General features: G+C 45.4%; 1 protein-coding gene across 2 annotated transcripts in view; it reads left to right on the forward strand.

Moving 5' to 3' along the window:
* LOC141133218 (adhesion G protein-coupled receptor E3-like) overlaps positions 1-25225 on the forward strand; it is a 199580-nt gene that overhangs the window by 40395 nt on the left and 133960 nt on the right. For both annotated transcript variants that reach the window (XM_073622455.1, XM_073622456.1), the window contains exons 3-5: positions 18105-18170; positions 20753-20875; positions 23885-24028. In XM_073622455.1, the coding sequence (XP_073478556.1) occupies positions 18105-18170; positions 20753-20875; positions 23885-24028 (333 nt within the window). The remainder of the gene's footprint in view (positions 1-18104; positions 18171-20752; positions 20876-23884; positions 24029-25225) is intronic.

The raw sequence follows: 25225 nt of genomic DNA on the forward strand, positions 1-25225 counted from the left end.
AATGCAGGACTATGAGCGCTGCATCAGCTTTTATGATGTCAGAGGACATCTGACTGTCAAAGCATATGGAGAAAAGAGGTTGTGGGAACTGGTCTGTCTGCCTGGAGGGAGCCTGTGGCAATAGAGGATCAGCCCTTAGACCAGTGATGGCGAGCCTTGGCACCCCAGATGTTTTGGAACTACATTTCGCATTATGCTCATACACTCTGCAGTGTAGTTGAGCATTATGGGAAATGTAGTTCCAAAACATCTGGGGTGCCAAGGTTCACCATCACTGCCCTAGACTAAATCTGGGTTTAACCCTTGCAGTGTGGGGACAGCTCCATGGCGAAGGAGAGTTTTTACCTTCCAAAGGGTTCAGTTATCCTAAAGCATAATGGATCTTGCATGCATCCCTTTATGCATGTTACCACCTTTCAGAGTATACATATGTTCACTATCCTAGAGAATGATGATGTTGCATATACCTTTTAATTTATATTGTTACTTATAGGGATATGCCATGACCTTTAGGAAACAGAATCATCATGACCTTAAAGACAACTTGACCTTAAAGAGACAGTATCATAATAACCTTAAAAACATCTTGACCTTAAAGAGACAATATCATCATGACATGCCGACATATCCATGCCTTATCTCCATAAGCATACATGTATGCATGATATTAAAGATGCAGTATCATAATGACAAGCCAACATATTCAACATGCCTTATGTCCATAAGCATGCATGTACGCAGACTACTGTATAAATAGGTGCTGGATTGGGGTGCCCTCACCTAATATTCCAAGGGATTTAGGGATAACTGCTGTTGCAATTTCCTCTGGCTGGCTACAGGCATGGACGAATGTCTAAAGTAAGTCAGCAACTACTGAGGGACCTAGCTAACCTCCCTGAGGCCCAAAAAAGTCACTGCATCGGATTTCAGCCTGATTTTTTCACTCAGATGATAATACTTCTTTCCTTTTCCAGCACTCAAAAAAGGCCTTATTTAGGTCTCCATTAGGTCAAGGCAGCTCCCCAATAGAGTAAAGACAATATGGTGTGGCACTTGTAGTACTAAAACACAACAACTCCCCTATACAACAATGTAAATAAATTCCCTTTAGCGACACTATACACGTGGAACTGTACTACAACACACCTCCCTCAGTTGCGTCCTTAACTAAGTAAAGTGCATAAATCGATAACACGCAATATTTCAACTAAAACAATCACTGTGCAATATAGTACATACATATTGTAAACAATATCAATTATGTGTAAAAGTCAGCAACACAATATGGTGTATAAATATTGTAAACAATATAAATTCTGTGCAAAAGTCAGCAACACAAGTCTGTGTGAGGTATATACAGTATATGTCCAACAAACAGTGTTGAGATTCAACATTCATAAAGTGCTCTTTAACCACTTAACATCTGGCCCATCACGGCTACAGGGAGGCAGTATAACTCTGGGAGGGCGTACAGTGACGTCCTCCCAGAATCCCGCTCTCACGCGCCCCCTGGGGCGCGCACCCGAGAACATCCGTGACCGCCGGGTCCAGAGGACACATCACGCTGATCGCGGCCGTTTACCATGTGATCGCTCCATCAAATGACGGAGCGATCACTTGTAAACAAACCAGCGTCATGTCATGACGCCGGTTCCTCTCTCCCCTCTCTGTACCAATCGGTACAGTGTGAGAGGAGAGGGGGAGGGATCGGATGGCAGCAGTGCTCTGGGCTGGACCTGTAGTGCCCACAGTGCTGCTCTGTGACAATTGCAGTCACATCCAGCCATCCATCCATGCATGCTCAGCCATCCCTCCATACTCTGTAATACTCTGCAATGCCTTGCAATACTCTGCAATGCTCTACAATACTCTGCAATGCCCTGCAATACTCTGTAATACTCTGCAATGCCCTGCAATACTCTGCAATGCCCCGTAATACTCTGCAATACCCCGCAATACTCTGCAATACTCTGCAATACCCCACAATACTCTGCAATACCCCACAATACTCTGCAATACCCCACAATACTCTGCAATACTCTGCAATACCCTGCAATACTCTGCAATACCCTGCAATACTCTACAATACTCTGCAATACCCCGCAATACTCTGCAATACCCTGAAATACTCTGCAATACCCTGCAATACTCTGCAATATCCCACAATGCCCCGCAATACTCTGCAATACCTTGCAATACCCTGCCATACTCTGCCATACTCTGCAATACCCAGCCATACTCTGCAATACCCAGCCATACTCTGCAATACTCGGTGATACCCAGCCATACTCTGCCATACCCAGTCATACTCGGCGATACCCTGCAATACTCGGCCATACTCAGCCATACTCGGCCCTACTCGGCCTCTGTATGTGGCCAGGCTGTGGAAGTCTCACACATGTGGTATCGTCGTACTTAGGAGGAGTAGGAGAATTTATTTTGGGGTGTCATTTTTGGTATGTACATGCTATGTGTTAGAAATATTGTATAAATGGACAAGTTTGTGTTAAAAAAAAAAAGTGTTTTAACCACTTCCCGCCCGCCGTCATACGACGTGCTTGACTTTGTGTGGGGATATCTGAATGATGCCTGCAGCTACAGGCATCATTCAGATATCAGCTTTTTCAGCCGGCGATTCCCTACACCATAAGAATGATCATATTGACTATTTCGCTGCTTGATCACTCTTACGGGTGGCGAGAGGGGACATCCCCCCTCCCGCCGCCCTCTGGTGCTTCTACCGACTCACCGCTACGATCGAAGCCAGGGTCGTTTTTTTTTTTTTTTAATTTCAGGCTTCCCAGCCTAGAGGTGAGATGTGTGGTCTTATTGACCCCATATCTCACTGTAAAGAGGACCTGCCATGCCATATTCCTATTACAAGGGATGTTTACATTAAAAAGTGATAAAAAAATAATTTTTTTTTGGAAAAAAGTGTCAAACTAAAATGAATAAAGTAAAATGAACAATAAAAAAACCAAAAACTTAAAGCGCCCCTGCGAACGCATACGTAAGTCCCGCCCACATATGAAAATGGTGTTCAAACCACACATGTGGGGTATCGCTGCAAACGTTAGAGCGAGAGCCATAAATTTGGCCCTAGACCTCCTCTGTAACTCAAAACATGTAACCAGTAAATAATTTTATAGCGTCGCCTATGGGGATTTTTAAGTAGTGAAGTTTGGCGCCATTCCAGGAGCGTGTGCAATTTTGAAGGGTGACATGTTAGGTATCTATTTACTCGGCGTAACTTCATCTTTCACATTATGTAAAAACATTGTGCTAACTTTACTGTTTTTTTTTTTTTTTTTTTAAGCACAAAACTGTTTTTTTTTTTTTTTAAATTGCTGCGCAAATATCGTGCGAGATACAAAGTTGCAGTGACTGCTATTGTATGCTCTAGGGTTTTTGTTAAAAAAACATATATAATGTTTTGGGGTTCTATGTAATTTTGTAGCAAATAAATGATGATTTTTACATGTAGGAGAGAAATGTCAGAATTGGCCTGGGTGCTCCAGAACGCCTGAAGGTCCTCCCTGCATGTTGGGCCTCTGTATGTGGCCACGCTGTGTAAAAGTCTCACACATGTGGTATCGCCATACTCAGGAGTAATATCAGAATGTGTTTTGGGGTGTAATTTGTGGTGTGTATATGCTGTTTGTGAGAAATAACCTGCTAATATGACAATCTTGATTTTGCAAAGAATTGTGGGAAAAAATGACAACTTAAAAAAAATCACCATGCATCTTTCTAAATACCTTGGAATGTCTTCTTTCCAAAAAGGGGTCATTTGGGGGGTATTTGTACTTTTCTGGCATTATAGGGTCTCAAGAAATGAGATAGGCCATCAGTACTTCAGGTGTGATCAATTTTCAGATATTGGCACCATAGCTTGTGGACTCTATAACTTTCACAAAGACCAAATAATATACACCAATTTGTACTTTTTTTTACCAAAGATATATAGCAGTATAAATTTTGGCCACAATTTATGAAGAAAAATTACTAATTTGCTAAATTTTATAACAGAAAAAAGAAAAATTAATTTTTTTACAGAATTTTCAGTCTTTTTTCTTTTATAGCGCAAAAAATAAAAAACCCAGCAGTGATTAAATACTACCAAAAGAAAGCTTTATTTGTGTGTAAAATTGTCATTCAAAATGTGAGAGCACCGAAAGCTGAAAATTTGTCTGGTTAGGAAGGGGGTTTAAGTGCCCAGTGGTCAAGTGGTTAACCACTTGCCGACCGCTGCACGCCGATATACATCGGCCCAATGGCAGCAGTGGGCAAATGGGCTTACCTATACGTCCCCTTTAATTAGCAGGGTTAGCGTGACCGTGCACGTGGGACCCGCGGACTCGATGTCCGCCGGTCTCCCAGCGATCGTGTCACGGAGCCAAAGAACGGGGAAGTGCCTATGTAAACAAGGCATTTCCCCCGTTCTGCCTTGTGACATGACAGAGATCACTACTCCCTGTCATCGGGAGCACTGATCGCTGTCATGTGAGTTGAAGCCCACCCCCCCAGTTAGAATCACTCCCTAGGACACACTTAACCCCTTCATCGCCCTCTAGTGGTTAACCCCTTCCCTGCCAGTGTCATTTACACAGTAATCAGTGCATTTTTGTAGTACTGATCACTGTATAAATGACAATGGTCCCAAAATAGTGTCAAAAGTATCCAATGTGTCCGCCATAATGTCGCAGTCATGATAAAAATCGCAGATCGCCGTCATTACTAATAAAAAAAATTAATAATAAAAATGCCATAAAAATATCCCCTATTTTGTAGACGCTATATCTTTTGCGCAAACCAATCAATATACGCTTATTGCGATTTTTTTTTACTAAAAATATGTAGAATACATATTGGCCTAAACTGAGGAAAAAAAAAATTTTTTATATATTTTTGGGGGATATTTATTATAGCAAAAAGAAAAAAATATTGTGTTTTTTTTCAAAATTGAGGTGATCAAATACCATCAAAAGAAAGCTCTATTTGTGGGAAAAAAGGACGTCAATTGTGTTTGGGTGCAACATCGCAGTACCGCGCAATTGTCAGTTAAATCGACACAGTGTTGAATTGCAAAAAGTGCTCTGGTCAAGAAGGGGGTAAAATCTTCTGGGGCTGAAGCGTCAGGGTTAAAAAGTGTCTTCTGCTCAGAGGTAGAAAATCCAGTATCTTCATTTATTGTGATCGCTATTTGCTCCCCTTGTGAATACCACACTCACCAGACCTCCATGACCCCATATAAATGGGTCTTTAGCGCTTTAAGAGTATATCTTCCCTCCAGTAGCTTTATCCAGATTTGCTCCCCGGGATCACTTCTTCATAAACTTTCCTCCAGTTTGTATATGTGAAGGTTAACAAAAACAGGTAGTAGCAGGGCAGTCTTTAATATTGATTGGACCCTGGGCAAACATTTCCCCCACTCCCTCCATGCAATTTCTTTCTCCACCTGCTCTGTGACATACAAAAAATAACAGTTTACTATATCAGATCAGGCAGCGATTGCGATTGGTTGCCACAGGTTACAGTGTATCATTACCGCTCACAGACTGGCTGCTAGAGATTACAGCACACGTTATGTCTCACTGATTATTTCCTAGAGGTTACAGCACGTGACTTCTGCTTGTTGATTGGTTGCTAGAGATTTCTGTACATCATAACTGCTCACTGATTGGTTGCTAGAGGTTACCGCACATTATTACTGCCCAATGATTGGTAGCTAGAGGTTACTGCATATCCTTACCACTCAATGATTAGTTGCAAGAGGTTAGTGCACATCATTACTGCTCACTGATTGGTTGCTAAAGGTTACAGAGCATCCTCTCCTCATTGCCTGCACACCATGAACTGGGAAGGTGAGGGGGCCCATAAATAGACAGAAAACTCTTAGGGATCCTAGGACTCCTGGGATCAGTGGCAATGCTGGGGGGGGGGTCAGTGGCAATGCTGGGGGGCTGATGGGATCGGTGGCAGTGGTGGGGGGATGGAATTAATTAGGAGGCACTACACTGTGGCTAGTTCTGAATCATGTAGAGCAAAGCTGGAAATCTTTGGCAAGTATATAGTGGTGGATTCTACACTGACAACCAATGTAATGGGGAATTTACACTGACCACCAACGCGAGGGGGATTTATACTGACCACCAATGTGAGGGGGAATTTGCACTGCCCGCCATGTAAAGGGGTATTTAAGCTACCCACCAATATAAAGAGGGATTTCTACACTGACACCAATGTAATAGGAGCATTTACACCAACCACCAGTGTAAGGAGGGATATATAATGACCTCCATGTAAGGGGGAATTTACACTGACAACCCTTGTCGAGGAAATTTGTACTGACCACCAATGTAAGGTGACACTTCTACACGACCACCAATGTTGGGGGGGTTTACACTGACCACCAATGTAAAGAGGGATTTACATTGACCACCAGTGTAAGGGCAATTCTGCACTTACCACCAATGTAAAGGGAAATGTACACTGATCACCAATGTAATGGGGGATTTTACATGAACAACCAATAAAGGGGGGTTTCTACACTGGTCACCAACGTAAGGGGGGGGGGGTTTACAATCACCGCCAATTTAAAAGGGGCTTCAACATGGACCACCAATGTAAAGGAGGATTCAGAACTGACCACAAATGCAAGTTTGTTTTTTTTCCTGATGGAGTTTCTATACTGACCATCAATGTAAGGAGGAATTTGCACTGACCACCAATGTAAGGGGGACCTTTACACTAGCCACTAGTGTAAATGAGCTGATTGTACACCAAGCCCCAATGTAATCAGAAGATTTACACTGACCCCCAGTGTAACTGAGACATTTAGCCTGCATTCACATTTGTGTGTGTTGGGAAAGCATGCAAAATCTCTTTCCTGACACCACAGAAATGTGCTGCCTTTTAGCAGATACACAACAGCACCAATAATTGTTAATGACACTCTCATGCATCTGCTGAGATTCATATTCGTATTCACATGCACCAAAATTCACGGTGCTGTGGCACCATGTTATTTTGAAAAAGGGTTCCACCTCTGCTTACCTTTGTAGAACAGGCTGATGTTAGGCTTAATGGGCACAGTTGTAGGCAGGAATTTCAAGCATGCCCCTTTACCTCCCCAGTGGGCAGCATTCAGCAGAAGTGATGGTGGATATGAGCAGGGGCGGACTGACCATTGAGCCACTCGGGCACTGCCTGAGGGCCCTGGGCCACTAGGGGGCCCCATCATAAATCTGTGGGTTTACATTTCAAAGCACCAGTCTGTGGCTATTTACATATTAATGTCACCACTATTTACATATCAATGCAGGTTATTTACATGTAAACACAGGGTCTGCAGGTGAGTCATCTGTACATGGCAGTAGGGCAGAGCTGGGCAGCATTAGTAACAGGACTTCACATTGAGATATCGGGACACAACACGGGACTAAAACTTCAAGGGACAAGGGAATTTAAACTGGGATAGTTGGCAAGTTGCTTTGGGCCCCACAACAATGATGGGGCCCAGGCCAGCTGCCCCTTTTGCCCTGCCCTGGGTGGCAGCCTCCAATAACGTAATTCCACATTTATTGGCAATTTCAAAAAATTAAAATACACTTACTCCATAACAGTAATTGTATGTACACAAGCTACAGCACATGTAAAGCATTTTCTGGAGCCATCTGCTCTCCACAGACCAGATGCAAGAAAGCAGAAGTGACATAGTAAGCCCCGCCCAACTAGTGTTGTCACACTTGCGGTATCTGGAACGGTCAATAAATGTTAATAATTAGGGTAAACCAAAAAAGTGCACAATGTAAGTGCTCTAAAGTGAAACAAATTCGAAATGGCTACATAGCCATTTGCCAACAGCCTTTTATAGGTTCTTCTTCCTTCCTATTGGTTAAGATGTGTATTTCCGTCATGACGTCATCACGTAATTATGTCATGATGACATTGTCTCTTTAAGGTTGTGATGTCTGAGGTCATAAAGATACTGTCTCTTTAAGGTCATGGCATATTCCTATAAGTAACAATAAACAATAATAGGGTACATACAATAGCATCATTCTCTAGGATAGTGAACATACTCTGAAAGGAGTTGACATGCATAAAGGGATGCATGCCAGATCCATTATGCTTTAGGATAACTGTTTGGCCCTGGCTGCAGAGTTAAAAAAAATCCTTCTGCAAGGCAATGTTATGATGTGCTAGTATGCATCGAATACAAGCACATTATGTGAAATTCACCTTAAAACGAAACCCTCCAGCAGCAAGCTGTCACTGCTAACATGGCTCCCATTTTCACCTGGTCTTCCTTCTGTGTTCGCGTGCTCTGGCTGTCTGATTGGCCGAGCCGTGAAGACGTTACTTCCACAGATGCATCAGGAGTTGCTGTTCATAGAACAGTGCTCTGATTATGCGTTCCTTCAGAGTGCATGCGCCGGTGATGTCACCGGCGGCTTCACAAGTAAATGTCTCCTAAACGGTGCACATTTAGGAGATATTTACTGTACCTATAGGTAAGCCTTATTATAGGCTTACCTATAGGTCAAAATAAACCAAGGGAGTTTATACCCACATGCAATTAAGGATGAAAACCTCTTCCTAGCTGCTTACAAAAAATTCAGCTTTAAATTGTTTCTAAACCATGTTTTCCTTTTTTTATGGAGTGGTAATGGATTAGAAACTGCATTTTTTTGTCCATATACCCAGTGTAGAGATTACTCCTCTCCAATCATCCTGGTGACTGCTGTCAGCAGAAGCAAAAGTATGGGTAAATCACAAGAACAAGAATAGAGGGGGAAATGTTCAACTACTGTCAAAAAACTGAAAATTTCCTATCAAATACTTACCCCGTAATTTTCCTTTCCTGATGGACTCCATGGCAGCATACTATGGGTTAACCCTGTCTCCCCTTCTCCCCAATAGGACCCCACTCCCATAACTCTTTGCTCTGAGCCAGAGGCCACGTTCATGATGGAGGGGGACTCCTGCTGCCATGGAGTCCATCAGGAAAGGAAAATTACGGTAAGTATTTGATAGGAGATTTTCAGTTTTCCTGACAGACTCCATGGCAGCATACGTATGAAAACTAACTAGCCATACACCCAATGGGCGGGCAATGCTATCCCAAACCGGTCCCTAGAAGGACAAAAAAATAGGATTTTTATAACAGCTTACCTGTAAAATCCTTTTCTTGGAGTACATCACGGGACACAGAGCCATAGTAGTAACTATATGGGTTATATAGGCAACCTTTAGGTGATGGACACTGGCACACCCTAGACCGGAAGTTTACCCCCTATATAACCCCTCCCCTTACCGGGAGTACCTCCGTTTTTATAGCAAAGCAATACTGTGTCTCGTGTTGTACTCCAAGAAAAGAATTTTACAGGTAAGCTGTTATAAAAATCCTATTTTCTTTATCGTACATCACGGGACACAGAGCCATAGTAGTAACTATATGAGATGTCCCAGAGCAATGCTATCTGAGGGAAGGGAGACACAAACCAAAGTAGGGTGTCATCAGACCTGAGGACCTATACTGCTGCCTGCAGCACACTGTGCCCAAAGGCGATATCCTCCTGTCTTTTTACATCCACCTGATAGAATCTGGTGAATGTATGGACTGAAGACCAAGTTGCAGCCTTGCAGATTTGTGCCATGGAGGCTTGGTGATGCACTGCCCACAAAGCACTAACAGCCCTGGTGGAGTGCTCTTTGATTTGAAAAGGTGGAATTTTCCCTATCAAACCATAAGCCTGAACAATCACTTGCCGAATCCACTTAGAGATAGTGGATTTCGATGCTGCCTGTCCTTTTCTAGGACCTTCAGGCAACACAAACAAAACATCCGTTTTCCGAATCTGAGCAGTCGCTTCCAAGTAGACTTTGACTGCTCTTACTACATCAAGAGAATGTAGCTTTTCTTCCATGCAACAGGGTTCCGGAAAAAATAAAGGTAGAACAATAACCTGGTTTAGATGAAAACCTGACACTACCTTCGGTAGAAAGTTAGGATGAGGACGCAATTCCACCTTATCCTTGTGAATAATTAAATATGCCTCTTTGGAAGAAAGAGCAGCCAACTCTGATACCCTTCTTGCAGAAGATATGGCAACCAGAAAAACTAACTTCCTTGTCAAAAGGATCAAGGGAGTATGCCGTATTGGCCCCAAGGTTTCAAGGGTGACCTAACCAGCGGATTAAGCCGTGTTACCCCCTGTATGAAATTACAGAGAATGCGAAGCAAGTGGTCATTGGAACAATACCGATAAGGCCGAGACCTGACCCTTGATGGTACTCAAGGCCAGCTTAATCTCCAATCCCATTTGCAGAAAGACAAGAATTCTACTTATAACATACTTTCTAGGATGCCAACCCCTGGATTCACACCAGGAAACATATGCCCTCCAGACTCTACAATAAATGACTCTGGAAGCTGGCTTTCTTGTATTAATCAAGGTAGATATTACTGAACCTGAAAGCCCACGATTCTTTAGAATGTGGGTTTCAATAGCCAAACCGTTAAATTTAGCGTTTGTAAGGTAGGATGGAATACTGGTCCCTGTGAGAGCAGGTCTGGACATGGTGGAAGGGTCCATGGGTCCCCTACTGCCATCCTTATGATCTCTGCATACCAGGACCTTCTGGGCCATGCTGGGGCCACAAGAACCACCAACTTCTTTTCCTGCTTGATCCTGTGAAGAAGACGAGGTAGCATCAGAATAGGAGGGAATGCATAAATCAGTGAGAACTGATCTCACGGGGTCACTAAGGCGTCCGTTCCGCACATGAGCGGATCCCTTGTTCTTGACACAAAGTTGTCGCCTTTGTTGTTGAACCTGGATGCAAACAGATCCACACTTGGGACCCCCCCATCTTTGGCATATGACCAGAGAGATGTCAGGGTGAAGGGACCATTCCCCCCACGAACAACTGTTGGCGACTCAAGTAGTCCGCCTGCCAAATCTCTATCCCTGGAATGAAGATTGCCAAAATGCATGGCACATGCTCTTCTGCCCAAGCTAGGATATATTTTACCTCTCACTTGGCTGCATGACTTCTGGTGCCCCCTTGGTGATTGATATAAGCCACTGCTATGGCATTGTCTGATTGAATCCTGACCGAACAATTCCGCAACCCGAAACTCCAGGCCCTTAGGGCTAAACGTGCTGCCCGAATCTCTAGAATGTTGATGGGCAAGGTCCTTTTCGGCCCTGGACCATTTTCCGTGGACAGTCGCTTCTTCCAGGACTGCTCCAAAACCTGAAAGGCTGCCATCTGTTGTTACCACCTTCCAGGTAACTAGCATGAAGGATTTCCCCTTCTGCAGATTCTTGGATATGGAGTGTGAATCGTCATCTGCCCCATCCAACCCAGCCTTTGTAAGACATTTCCAGACTGATATGAACTAAAACTTTGGCAAATAGGACCCGTCCTCATGCCTCGAGAATGGCCCTTCCCCCAGCTGTTCCACCCTGCCGAAACGCACCGTACATACCTTGGACCCCGGCCACGTGAATAGCTACACCTCCACCCCTTCACCCTGCTGATCCGTTCTTTTTGGACCTACACAGCTGTAAACGCACCCTGTGCACATCTACCCGCACATCCTGCTCCAACAGCCCCCCCGCAAAAACACAGCGATGCGCTCACTAATTCCCCTATACGAAATGTCCCATAAATTGCCAGCGAGAATGCTGCTGTAAAACAAAACCTCATAACATGATGTGCACACTGAACTCAACGTCCCACATATGGACCTTAAGTTCACAAAGTTGACAGACAGTCTCGCATCCTTTTTCGTGTGCCCTTTACAATAACCTTTTATTGTCAGCCTCACCCAAAAGCTTTTTTCCAATCGTGTCCCCCCCCCAGTAATTTAAAAGGAATGACAAGCCCGCCATCTTCCGTTCAATGGAAGAGACCGATCCCCCACTCTCCATGATCCTAGATACGAAATACAACACCAATAACCATACCTAATACCCCTCTGTACCAACCCCTGCTTCCTGCACCAGAAACAATCATTCTTGCCATACCTTTTCGTATGCTGCCCATGTGGACTCACTTACTGACTGCCATATCCATCCCGCGCTACTCCAAAGGGCAGCTCCCAAATCCAATCCGGGCAAGAAACTCCTTCCATCTCTGCGCCCGGAGCCATCATGGTGATGACATGTGATTGCCCACTTATACCATGCCCATGCTGTCGTAATCCAATCTTAATTTCAGATTCTGGCATGCCTCCTCCCACAGTTACATAGCCAGCACCACTGGAAAAAACTCCAATCGCACCAGGTAACGAAGGACCCCAGCTTCCACCCAGGATTGTGGCCAGGATTCCACTCTCCAACGCCCCTGGAAAAAACGCATTGTAGCCTGTGTAGTCCCCAAATCCGTGACCAATTCCACAATTACTCACCGGGCCAGACATCCACCGACCTGCCATTGTATGTGGCAAGAAACGCCTACCATACCTTCAAATCCTCACTGTGTTCCCTGGTCAGGTGACCAAAATGAGTCGGGGCTTTAATACCCACTGTACCTTCAAATCCTCACTGTGTTCCCTGGTCAGGCGACCAAAATGAGTCAGGGCTTTAATCCCCGCTGTAGCTGCCGACCTCCGTCGACCAAAACCCCCCCCATCGGGATGATCCTACAGGCAAAATCAACTTACCCAGCAATGTCTGCAAAGTCCTCAACTGTAATTTCTGCAGTCCGTGGGTCTCCCGAATTTCTTCCAGTAGGTCCTCTAACTTACCTCTTGGCAGGTGGCACTCCCTTGCCTCTGAATCTAACACGATTCCCAAAAAACTAAGATCCGTCATTGGGCCTTCCGTTTTCTCGGCTGCCTATGGGACTCCAAACCTGCCTGCGATGTGCTGCAACGTAAAGAGTAAAATCGCGCACACAGCGGAGGCAGGGGAGCCAATGCCAATGAAGACAGCCAAATAATGTATGACTGAATCCAGGCCCGACACCTCCATAACCACCCACAACTGAAAATGCTGAACACCTCAAACATAGCACAGGAAACGGACCAACCCATGAGCCTGAAGCCTGAAGCCCAGCAGCCTGAAACTTTCCGGATGCACCGGAAACAAGCGGAACGCAGATTCTATGCCTGCCTTGCCATAAGCACCCCAAGTCCATAGCGCCTAACCCACCTGACTGCCCCATCAAATAAAGTGTACGCCACTGTGCATGCTTCAGGGTAAATGAGATCATTGACCGAACCCCCTTTTGGAAAGGATAAGTAATGACTCAGACAGAACTTGTTTGGTTCCTTCTTGGGCACCACCCCAATGGGGAAAAAACACCAGATCCTGCAAAAGCTTTTGCAACCGCCCCCCCCCCCCACCATATGACCCATGGCCACCTCTTTTACCAATTTCTCCCCCACCACCCCGTATGTTATAATGCGGATTTGAGATTCCTTGCCATCAGCGGGACTACCGTCAATGAACACGGGAACTGAAAACTGTCCCGAAACCCCGAAGCCAGTAACATAACCACTTCCCTATCCGGATACCTTCCTAGAAAAAGGCATCCTTTCCTCCCTCACAGGCGTCATCCCTTTTATTGAGCAGGCTCGCTGGTACGCCTCCCTCTCTTGAAGCACCGTGACAATGTATGGGCTCCCCCACCCACTGAACACTTGTGTTTAAACTTGCAGGACCCCCCGAACCTACAAGAGCCCACATTGAACTGCCAGCACACACACCCCACTTTTTTCCAGTCCTGAGGAATGTGTCCCCCCCCATGAAGCAACTGAGGCGGGGGCCCTCACCGATGACATAAGCCTCATCCCGAGGCTAATATCTTTTGTGGTTCCAGAGAAGAGACGGGCGAACCGCTCTGCGCTGTCGGAAATGCTTGTCATATCTAAGCCAAGCAGAACCGCCGTATACCCTGTGTACCTCTCCGACAACGTCCCTGTAATAGAACAACGCAGGGCAATGCTTGGGGTTCTTCTCGCCTATAACGCTCGCCATAATGGCAAACGCTTGCAGCCAATTAACAAATATACATGGGATCAACCTGTACCACTTCTTCTTCTCATCAGGTTTCACCCCATCCAAGGTTTCACCCCATCCAAGTGAAATTTTTTCAATGGCAGTAGCGGGAAAATCTCCACATACTCGCCCTTGATCCCGGATCTCCTGTTTCAGATGTACTCCCAGCGGACCCTCAAAACACAAGTACACCTCACACATTTCCGCGTCCCCAATCCATACCACATCTGTCCTCCTCGCCGTTTCTGTGGCCCCTTTTTTCCCCTGCTTTCTCAGTGACAGCTCCGGCCCCTGTCTGCCCGGGTGGCGGAGTTGCCGGGGACGCCGCGGCACAGGATACCACCACTCCCCCATCCGCTATGCCACTTGCTGGTGTTGTCCATGAGGGGGCTGCACTTGTCCCCCCTTTAAATCTGTCTACTAAAGCCCACAGACCCCCAACAAATCCTTCCGCTGTGCACCGAACCCCGCACTGGCAGGCCTATTCCCCGCCATTTTCTGATCCGACATTTTCCCTATCGACCACGTCAAAGGAGCTACTGGCCCTATTGTCCCCACTGTTACAACTCCTAACAAATCCTGCAATGCATCAGACAATAATAAATTAGCACTGGACTTACCGGGCTGACCGGGAGCTCTTCCAACACCCGCCGCGCTGTTTTTCCTCGCTGGTACCTGTGGTTCCTCATCCTCCGACACCTCCCCTTCCGACGTCTCATCCAGGACGGTTGGTGTTGTAAGCCCCCCGGGTGAAGAGGCCCTGGAGGGCGTGTAATTTTGGTGGGGTTTTTTTTGTCCTGCTCTGCCATCTTGCCTTGCCGTGTGCCGTTCCGGTAGGCCTCGCCCACTCACGGCCTTCCCAGCCTTCCGTGTCCCCACTCCTTTGGCTCTACCCGACGCTCCTTCACTCCTTGCCTCCCCCCTCGGATTGTTGGAGCCATAGGGGGATGCCGCCATTCGTCCTGTCCTGCGATTTTCGGGCGGGGAAGTGGCGCCATGCCGGCCCGTGGCCTCGCCTCCAGAGTCAGGCCGGTGGCGTGTGAAACGCCCAGCCCCTGTTGCAGCATGTTGTTGGGCTCTTTCTTGCTGGAGGAACCGATCGATCCTCCAGCGGGCTTCCAGGGACCCGAACGGGCCGAGATGCAGGCCCTGGTGAAAGCACGCCGGAGGCCGCAACCTCCGCGCGCGATGGGACACCTGACCTGATGTGGACCTGCCCGCCTCATCCTCTATAAGGTCTGTGCCTGGCTCTGTAATGACTCCAGCCCCTTCACAGCAGCCGCCCGTCTTAGCCTGGCTAGAATTACATCCCTGTCGCCATTGTGGAGGAGCAGTGAAAAACTGCCTCCTCCTTCAGCTTCTTCACACTGCCCACTTGGCTCCACCTCTCCCTTAAATATAGCCACTCCCCCTCCAACTGAACTTCTCTCTTACCTTCCCCCTTTCAAACCCTCCCATTAAATCTTTTCCAAATTACCCCTTATGTGTCTACCTTAGACGCACTGTCATGCCCGGCCCTACACTATCGATCCTTACACTCTCTTCCGTTCCGGGCCTCACTGATTTTTGCCTGGGGTAAAAACACCCTTTTCTGGACTGTATCTATGATCAGACCCAAGTACTCTAGTCTTCTTAATGGATTTAAAGAAGATTTCTCTAGATTGAGGATCCAACCTAGATATTCCAGGTAGTTGACTGTGGTGACCATGCTTTGGTCTAAGCGGGCTACCGACCGGTCTATCAAGAGCAGGTCATCTAGGTAAGCCACAGTTGTTATACCTTGAGCCCTTAACTTGGCCAGAGGAGGGGCCAGAACTTTTTTAAACACCCGAGGTGCAGTAGCTAGACCGAAAGATAAAGCTTCAAACTGAAAATGGAGTTTTTCTACCTCGAAACGCAGATACTTCTGGTGAGCGGGGAATATAGGCACATGCAGGTATGCATCCTTGATGTCGATTGACGCCAGAAGTTCTCCTCCTTGTAGGATGGAGACAACTGATCGGATTGATTCCATGCGAAAAGAGAGGATATTCAGGAATAGGTTTAGATCTTTGAGATCTAGAATGTGTCTGACATCTCCATTTAGTTTTGGCACAGTGAAAAGGTTTGAATAAACCCCCAACCCCTGCTCTTCCATAGGGACTACCATTTTGAGACAAAAGTCGGTCTAACGCTTGAAAGAGAGACTTCTTTTTCTCTGGATCTTTGGGGACGTTTGACCTGAGGAACTCTACTTTGTAACCTTGAGATATTGTGGAGACCACCCATCTGTCCCGAAACTCTTCTTGCCAGACCCTTGAGAACTGCAGAAACCTTCACCCCTACTCGAGCGAGCTCGGGCGCCCCTTCATAAAGAGGCTTTAGTATTCTGTCTTGTAGGTTTCCTGCGCCAGGACTTCTTTTGTCCCTGGGGTTAACCCTGAGGTTTACCTCTTGAACCTGACGACAGAGGCCATCATGACTGCCTGGAGGCTGATGCCCCTGGCCCTGGAGAAGGAGCCCATTCAAATGAGGGATGTTTACTCCTTTTCTTAACTGGCAAAAGGGTGCTCTTTCCACTTGCTATTTTTTGGATATATTTGTCCAAATCATCCCCAAACAGCCTTTCACCGCGGAAAGGAAAACCAGCCAGGAGCTTTTTGCATGGCGCTAAGCATTTGAGCGTTGTCAACCGGACAAGCCAAACTTTTATTCACAGAGAATATAGCAGCGTCAATTGCTGGTACACTCCATTTTTAGTAAATGTTTCCTCCATAGGATAAAGTGTTGAAAACTTTTTAGGAGGAAAAAAATGCTTATCTGGGTGATCCCACTGAGAATATATAAATTGTTCCAGCAATGAATGGACCGGAAAGGCCCTCAAGGCTTGAGGGGGCTTTAGTGAACCCAAACAAGAAGTGGGCTTTTCAGCCAACTCAGTTAAGGGTAGCTTAAATGTTGAGCAGACTATTTCAGTAAGAGATTGCACCAGCAATTTCTCAGATTGTGAAGCTGAAGCAGGTTCATCCACACTTGACCCCTTGGAAGAGGAGTCATCAGTCTCTTCATGATCCCCTGAGGGAGATTCATCTTCTCTCTCCCACTATTCCTCTGTGGTAGAGCGGGGCCTAACGCGCTTCCTCCCATTCTGGGAAGAAGCGATTAAAGCCGTTAACCTTTCTTCCAATCCCATCATAGCTGAGGAGAAAACATCCTCACGAATAAAGACAGGGGCTGAAATGTTGGAAACAGTGGCAACACTTGTCAAACCCAATGGCTCACTTTCACCGGCCCCCCACTTTCTTCAGGGGAGGATGGTGCTGCAGAAGCAAGACAAGGGTCCTCAGAGCCGAGGGTAACACCTTTGGGTTCTTTTTCAGGGTTTTTGCACCCCCCCTTCTGCCAACCATAGTGCTAAACACAAACACAGAGGTACTGACAGAAAAAATGCACCCACTGCTGAGCAAATAGTCCAGCAACTGCTGCTGCTATTAATGCTCAGCCTGATGCTTAAGCAAACATGCCTGGGGAATGCCTGTGTCACCACACTCACATGCCCCCGTCTGCCCTGTGTCCCTCCATTAGGCAAATGCAGCCTGCAAACATTGCATTTTATAGCCAACACCTAAGACACTGGCGAAAAAACTGAGGTACTCCCGGTAAGGGGAGGGGGTTATATAGGGAGTAAACTTCCTGTCTAGGGTGTGCCATTGTCCATCACCTAAAGGTGGCCTATATAACCCACATAGTTACTACTATGGCTCTGTGTCCCATGATGTACGATAAAGAAAGGAAAGATTTATGGGAGTGGGGTCCTATAGGGGAGGAGTGGAGGCAGGGTTAACCCATATGTATGTTGCCATGGAGTCTGTCAGGAAAGAGGATTTTCCTTATTTTCTTTGCTCACATCCTGTTGTGCTTCAAGAAAAGAAGTGAAGAAAAGTTTCCCCAATGGGGCACAGACAAAAAAAAACAAAAAACACAGAACCCGACAGAGGTTTTACTCAATCCATACTTTATTATATATATATCATAAGCTGTGATTGTTCACTAGGTGAAAAGTGTATAGTCCTTCACTGATTAACAATGTTAATTTCGAATTTGCAGGTGTTATCTTTACTGTGGCTGCACAAAACTACGATCAGTGTATCAAGGAGGAAGTACCTGGTAAAGGTCAGTAGAATGGACTCATTGTACCTAAAGACATTATTCCACATTTCTAGATTTATGGTAACCTGGATATTGTCAGACAGGGACGTTACATACTGTTTTTTTAATAACAAACATGTTATATTTACCAGCTCTGTAATAGTTTTGCACAGAGCAGCCCGGATCCTCCTCTTCTCAGGTCTCTCACTGGCATCCCTGGCCCCTCCCTTCAGCCAGGTGCCCCCAAAGCAAACAGCTTGTTATGGAGGCATCCAAACAGGCGCACTCCCTAGCCGTGGCTCTCTGTGTTCATTCACACACGGAGCAGTGGCTTGCCCCCACCCACTCCGTCTCCTGATTGGCTCACTGGGTGTGATTGCTGCCCCAAAAGCCAATCAGGAGTACGAGTTCCCGGAGACCCTAGGCTCTCGTGCATGTCGCTGGATCGAGAGGGGGCTCAGGTAAGCTTTAGGTGGAGCCGGGGGGGGGTGGGTAAAAAACCTTGTGCCTTTACAAACACTTTAACAAAGAATGTGCTGTACTTAGAATGCAGTAGTCAGGAGTAAGAAATGTAAAACGCAGTGAGGGGAATTTATCAAAACTGGTATAGTCAGAATCTGGAATAGCTGTGCATAGCAACCAATCAGCTTCTATCTTCAGCTTTGAAAATGAAGGCCCCTTGAACCACTTTAGGGAAAGGGAGCCTTGATCGATAGAAGCATTGCATTACAGTGGGAGTTGATCTAAATCAAGGAGGTGAAGTAGCTCCGTTAGGATTGGCTACCAGGAAGCGTGGTGATGGAGCGGAACTCCATCCCACCACCCGCTTCGATGTTTTGTCACAGCTTTATTGGCGGTCTTGACCTTGCAGCAATTTACGTTGTTGTAATGGGCTATGCCCTCAAGTTAAATTCTGGGGTCAGCCTAATGCCTGTCTGGCACTGATATTAAAGACGGGCCTCTTAGACTATGTCAGTTCATGGTTTATGTGTGTTTACAGTATACCTGTGACAGGCACTGGTTATTTGTTACATTTGTAAACATTCAATAAAGCTGTGCCTTGCCCTTTCCAACTTAATCAGCCTCTGTGTCATTTTTGGGCAAGGTATTGTTCTGTTAATTGGTTGTATGAGCATATGCTTCTCAGCAGTGATGAAAGCTATGAGCTGATGGTTCCCATGCACAGCTGCTGCAGATTCTGTCTGCACTAGTTTTGATAAATTTCCCTAAGGGCTCATTCAGACAGGCACTGAGACAGGTCCTATATGCTGAGCCACTTTTTGCTGCATCTACATCCACCAGAGAGCCTCACCTATAGAAGTACGTGCACAGATCCAAATGCAGACACTGCATCCCTTACTGTCTGCATGTCAAATTTTGACATTCGACTATATCTATGCAGATGCTGCGTCCCAATTGACTTTGACTGGACTGCCTGCACAGGGATGCACAGAACACCAAGCATCCTCATGTGGTACACAGCCATCACACTGGGCATGGACGCATATGCTCCATGTGAATGAGGCCTAATTGTCATGTGGTTCAGATAGCAGGACAGAAGAGATGTTGCGTAATTAAAAGAGAAGTATGGGATTTTTTTTTTTAATCATACTTACCTAGGTGGATGCTGCATCTGTCCGTCGCCAGCTCCAGGCTGAGAAACGAGTAACCAAACACAGTCGATCACTCCGTTCTCAGTGCTCCCTCCGCCCCCCCCAGTCCAGGGCTTTCTCTGCAGTCCCCTCCTAGTCCAAGGCCTCCTCTACAGCCCCCTCGCCCCAAGTTCAGGGCCTTCTCTGCACCTTGCCCTCTGAATCCAGGTCCTTTGCCACACCGACCCCACTTTTCAAGTCCAGGGCCTCCTCTACACCCCCCAGTCCAGAGCCTCCGGTGTACTAACCTCCTAGTCCAGGGCTTCCTCTGCATCCCCTAGTCCAAGGCCTCCCTTGCACTCCCCTGTTAGTCCAGGGCCTCCTCTGCACCTCCCAGTCCAGGGCATCCTGTGTACTCCCCTCCTAGTACAGGGCCTTATCTTCTAATCCAGGGTCTTTGCCACCCCAACCCTTTTCTAGCTCAGGACCTCCTCTGAACCCCCCCCCCAATCCAGCATCTCCTCTGCACCCCAGTCCAGGGCCTTCTCTGCACCTCCTTAGTCCAGGGCCTGTGTGATGCTGCAGCTGTAACACTTCGGCTCTACGCCCGAGAACTGAGCAATTACATGACTGCTGATCGTTCAGTTCTTGTTCTGCTTGAGTGGAGAGCAGTGGATGTCAGTCACTGGCTCTTTGCTCTGCCCCTCCTGCACTCACTGGAGAGCGGGGCTGGGAAGGAGGCAGGCGCAGCTGGCTTTGGCTCTTGGCTGCGTGCTGGCTCTGCCATGTCAGCTGACAGCAGGCTTTAGCCCACTAAGACTCTGTGACACTGGGTCATGGGAAATCAAAATTAAATGCACTGTAGTAACCCACAAGAGAAATATGGGCAAAAAGCTTTTTCCATACTTAAGAGGTTACATATTGTGCCATATTTAAACAGGCTTGTGTGCTGACTATCTTGAAAGCATGCAGGGGAGTCTTTATTATTGTTCTTTTTTTTGTATCACTCCCCAGGTGAGCAGGATTGTGGTAATGAATGGATCTGTCCGCAAAATGTTAGCTGTGACCAAAAATCCAAATGTCGCTGCAAAAGTGGATTCTGCAAATGCAAAAAAAAAGGTCTGCTCTACTGTACAGGTAAGTATTTGTGCCAATGTGTCACGACAATTTACTACAAAAGCCCAATTCAGCTTTATGTCTAAAAATTTCAATTCATAGCAACCTCTTTTTATACTGGGCCTAACTGAAAAAAAATCTGAAATAAAAATGGTCTGTATTGCATAATTTTGCCTGTCATTGCCACTGTCCAGCTGTCGTTTGCCCAAGCTCGGGAAATAATCTCTAAAGAAACATTCATGTGAGAGGAATTAGAATTATTATGAAATGTCAAATTTGTTCCAGTGTCTCAAGCTCTGATAATGTTAAAGCGTAACTCCACTTTTGTTGAGAAGAAAACATTCCCCTCTGGGTGATCTATGTACATTGCAAGGATTAAAACAAACTTTGTTGCAGATTCCTACCTCTTGTTATTCTGAAGTGATCACCGTTTGTTCCCCTGTGCCTCTGTGCCTCTGTGCTAAGTGGGTCTAAGGGAAGTGGTTTCATAATTATCAGTCAGCTGTGCAGCTGCAGAGCACTAATGAGGAAATCTGCTGGGCCTGCATCTCTTTAGACGTGTTCCTATTGAAAGTATCTCACCAAAAATGTAATTTTTGTAGCAGGAGATACCTGATATCTGACTTGTATCCTAGGCAGACTTCTGGGAAAATTGGTGAGCCAATCACACAAGCATGAAATTATGTTTCTGAGGGGTGTTCAGTACACAGTTTGTGTACAGAACAGCTCCAGGTAGCCATATTGCATTGCAGTTTTAGAAAATTACAGCGGCTGCAGATTGAAAAGGAATGATAATTTTTAATAACATTCAATTACATAATGACTTGTGTCATAATTGTATATGCTAGATTATTTTTTCTTTATTTGCAATCCCCCCCCCCCCCCACACACACAAAAGTGGAGTTACCCTTAAAAATTACAAGGCCTGGAACAAATGTGTGCAAATTAGGAGTTTTGACTTCTCTATGACTTTATTGGCTGCATGCTTGTTTTGGGTAATGGAAAATACTGAAGACAGGGGCAGCCAGACAACTAACATTTTCAGAAGGGTCGAAGAAGTGCCACTTCTGTTTTATTTCTGCAACTGCAAGACAGGTTTCAGTGCAAAACACACTAGAACTTTTCTTGGAATGCAGTACTTTTATTCTTCCACAAGATGGTGCTACAATACCATTTCAGGGAGCTTTAAAAAGATGGACAGAGAGGAGACATACATTAGATCTGCATGCATTAGATCATGCATTAGATCTGATTTAATTTGAAATTACTTCATCATTTAATTATAAAATATTTAAGATATTGTTAATGCTATGATCAATCCTCCTTCTTATATATATTATATACAGACTACATTTTCAACTAGAAAGGTTTTTTCATAATGCTACAGGGAGATCATAACCTGAAGGTCTCACCCAGACTCCTAATCTGCAATGGAGGCTGCCATTGTCCAAACATGAGGATGAAATTAGCAATGAAACATGCACACCATAATTACATAGTTGGTAAGGTTGAATGAAGACACCAGTCCATCCAATTCAACCTTTGTGGGTATGTGGGTGTGTGTGTTTATGTTACCACCATTTCTCAAATTCCTGTATATTGCATTCGCTAAGTTGCCCATCTAAGAGTTTTTTTAAATTTTTCAATTATTAATGCTCCCCGCTGACAGCACCAACTATGGAAGGGACTTCCACATCTAACAGCAAAGAACCCCCTACAGGTTCAACGACTTCTCGTCACACTTCATTGAGTAACCATGTATTCTCTTAAGTGAGCTGAGACTGAATAGTTTCCTCTCTATGCTATAATCACTATTGAGAGATTTGTATGTTGCTATCATAGTGTTGAATAACCCTTTCATGAACAGCGGTCATTAAATGTGAGATATCCAAAAATATACTTAGCGGCATTAGTATGTGTCACTTAGCGATCAATCAACAACTGTGTGAAAACTCTGTGAACATTTTTATTAAAATATAAATAAATTACATACTAATAAATAGGGATGGGCTAAACATCCCCCTGTTCGGTTCGCACCAAAACTCCCAAACAGGGAAAAAGTTCGGCCCCGAGCCCCAAACTCTATTAAAGTCTATGGGACCCGAACATGAAAAATCAAAAGTCCCCATTTTGAAGGCTTACTGTATATGCAAGTTATTGGCCATAAAATGTTATGGGGGCCCGGGTACTGCCCGGGGCCCCCACAAATTGGGGTGTTTGCCAAACGGTGAACAGGCGATGCTCGGGCCAAACAAACGTTCGCTTGCCCAATGCTAAGCTGAACTCTTGGCACAAAAAAAAAAAATATAAATTTAATCTATTCCTCAATAGCCACAGAGGATAGAAATCTAGTTTGTGTGCACTATATGTCTTTACAAACTGGGATACTTCCTTGCAAATGTAAGAATGACATCATCACTGTGTTGTATATACCCTGTGCAGAGAGCAGAGCTGTGGGAGGAACCCAGCAGGCTCCACCCTCTATAGGCTGTCTGCAGAAAACTACAGGAGGGGGGCGGAGACAAGACCAGTCACCCTGCACAAGGAGAGAGCAGCAGTGACCGGTCTTTATTAGAGAAAGTTCTCCTGCACCGTTTCTAGCTGGGTCAATGCACAGCTCTGGAAGCCTCGTATTTTGACAATATTTGCATATCCAGGAGTTTAGCTTTCAATAAATAGCCTGTTAATTAATTCCTCACTATACTGTCCTTCCGGCTTCAGCTGTGAATGTGAAATGTGTGTTAAACCAGCCACATGGAGTCTTCATCAGAAGCCCCTGTAATAGGGTGACAACATAGGAGTACATATTGGAGACTGGGATAGAGCATTGTCACCTTATAACAGGAAGGGCCTGAAAAAAGACCTCCAGGGGAGGATCACCAATGATTTTTTTTATAATGAAAGCTCCAGTTTTAAAAATATTTAACATTTCTTTTCAAATAACTTTAATAAAATATATGAGATTTTAGTGACTGAGTTTACATTGACTTTACTTTACCATAATTCTATACAAATAACTCTACACTTTAGATAGAAATGAGTGTAAAGACAAACCGTGTGGACAAGGAGCCCAGTGTCAGAACACAAAAGGCAACTACTACTGTGTGTGTTTAGAAAATTATTGGCCCGTCAATGTTCGGTTCTGTCCTAAAGGAGGAAAAGTTTTTTGTAAAGGTGAGTTATGTGGACAGGAATACACAATGACAAGAGTCAACATACACTATATTACCAAAAGTATTGGGACGCCTGCCTTTGCACACACATGAACTTTAATGACATTCCAGTCTTAGTCCGTAGGGTTCAATATTGAGTTGGTCCACCCTTTGCAGCTATAACAGCTTCAACTCTTCTGGGAAGGCTGTCCACAAGGTTTAGGAGTGTGCCTATGGGAATGTTTGACCATTCTTCCAGAATCGCATTTGTGAGGTCAGACACTGATATGGACGAGAAGGCCTGGCTCGCAGTCTCCGGTCTAATTCATCCCAAAGGTTGAAGTCAGGACTCTGTGCAGGCCAGTCAAGTTGCTCCACCCCAAACTCGCTCATCCACGACTTTATGCTTTGTGTACTGGTGCGCAGTCATGTTGGAACAAGAAGGGGCCAGTCCCAAACTGTTCCCACAAAGTTGGAAGCATGAAATTGTCCAAAATTGTCCAAAATGTCTTGGTATGCTGACGCATTAAGAGTTCCTTTCACTGGAACTCAGGGGCCAAGCCTAACCCCTGAAAAACAACCCCACACCACAGTCCCCTGTCCACCAAATGATTTGGACCAGTGCACAAAGCAAGGTTCATACAGACATGGATGGGCGAGTTTGAGGTAGAGGAACTTGACTGGCCTCAACCCATCTTTGGGATGAATCAGAGCGGAGACTGCAAGCCAAGCCTTCTTGTCCAACATCAGTGCCTGACCTCACAAATGCTCTTCTGGAAGAATGGTCAAACTTTCCCATAGACACACTCCTAAACCTTGTGGACAGCCTTCCCATAAGAATTAAAGCTGTTCTAGCTGTAAAGGGTGGGCCAACTCAATATTGAACCCTACGGACTAAGACTGGGATGCCATTAAAGTTCATGTTCGTGTAAAGGCAGGCATCCTAATACTTTTGGTAATATAGTGTATGTTCAGTGCACCCACATTGTGCACCCCACCATCTCACAATGTTTCCTTAGTCAGTTTCTCCCCTACACAGGATTGTTCTAGTTATTGTTATAATTATTATACAGGATATATATAGCACCAACAGTTTGTGCAGCGCTTTACAAAATAAAGGGGTACGTACAATTACAATATAATTAAGAAAAGTGGGTTAGGAGCTTACAATCTAAAAGGGAGGGCAACTGGTACAAAAGGTAATAACTGTGTGGAGATC

Source organism: Aquarana catesbeiana, linkage group LG03, assembly GCF_042186555.1.
Source record: "Aquarana catesbeiana isolate 2022-GZ linkage group LG03, ASM4218655v1, whole genome shotgun sequence".
Classification (NCBI taxonomy): Eukaryota; Metazoa; Chordata; class Amphibia; order Anura; family Ranidae; genus Aquarana; species Aquarana catesbeiana.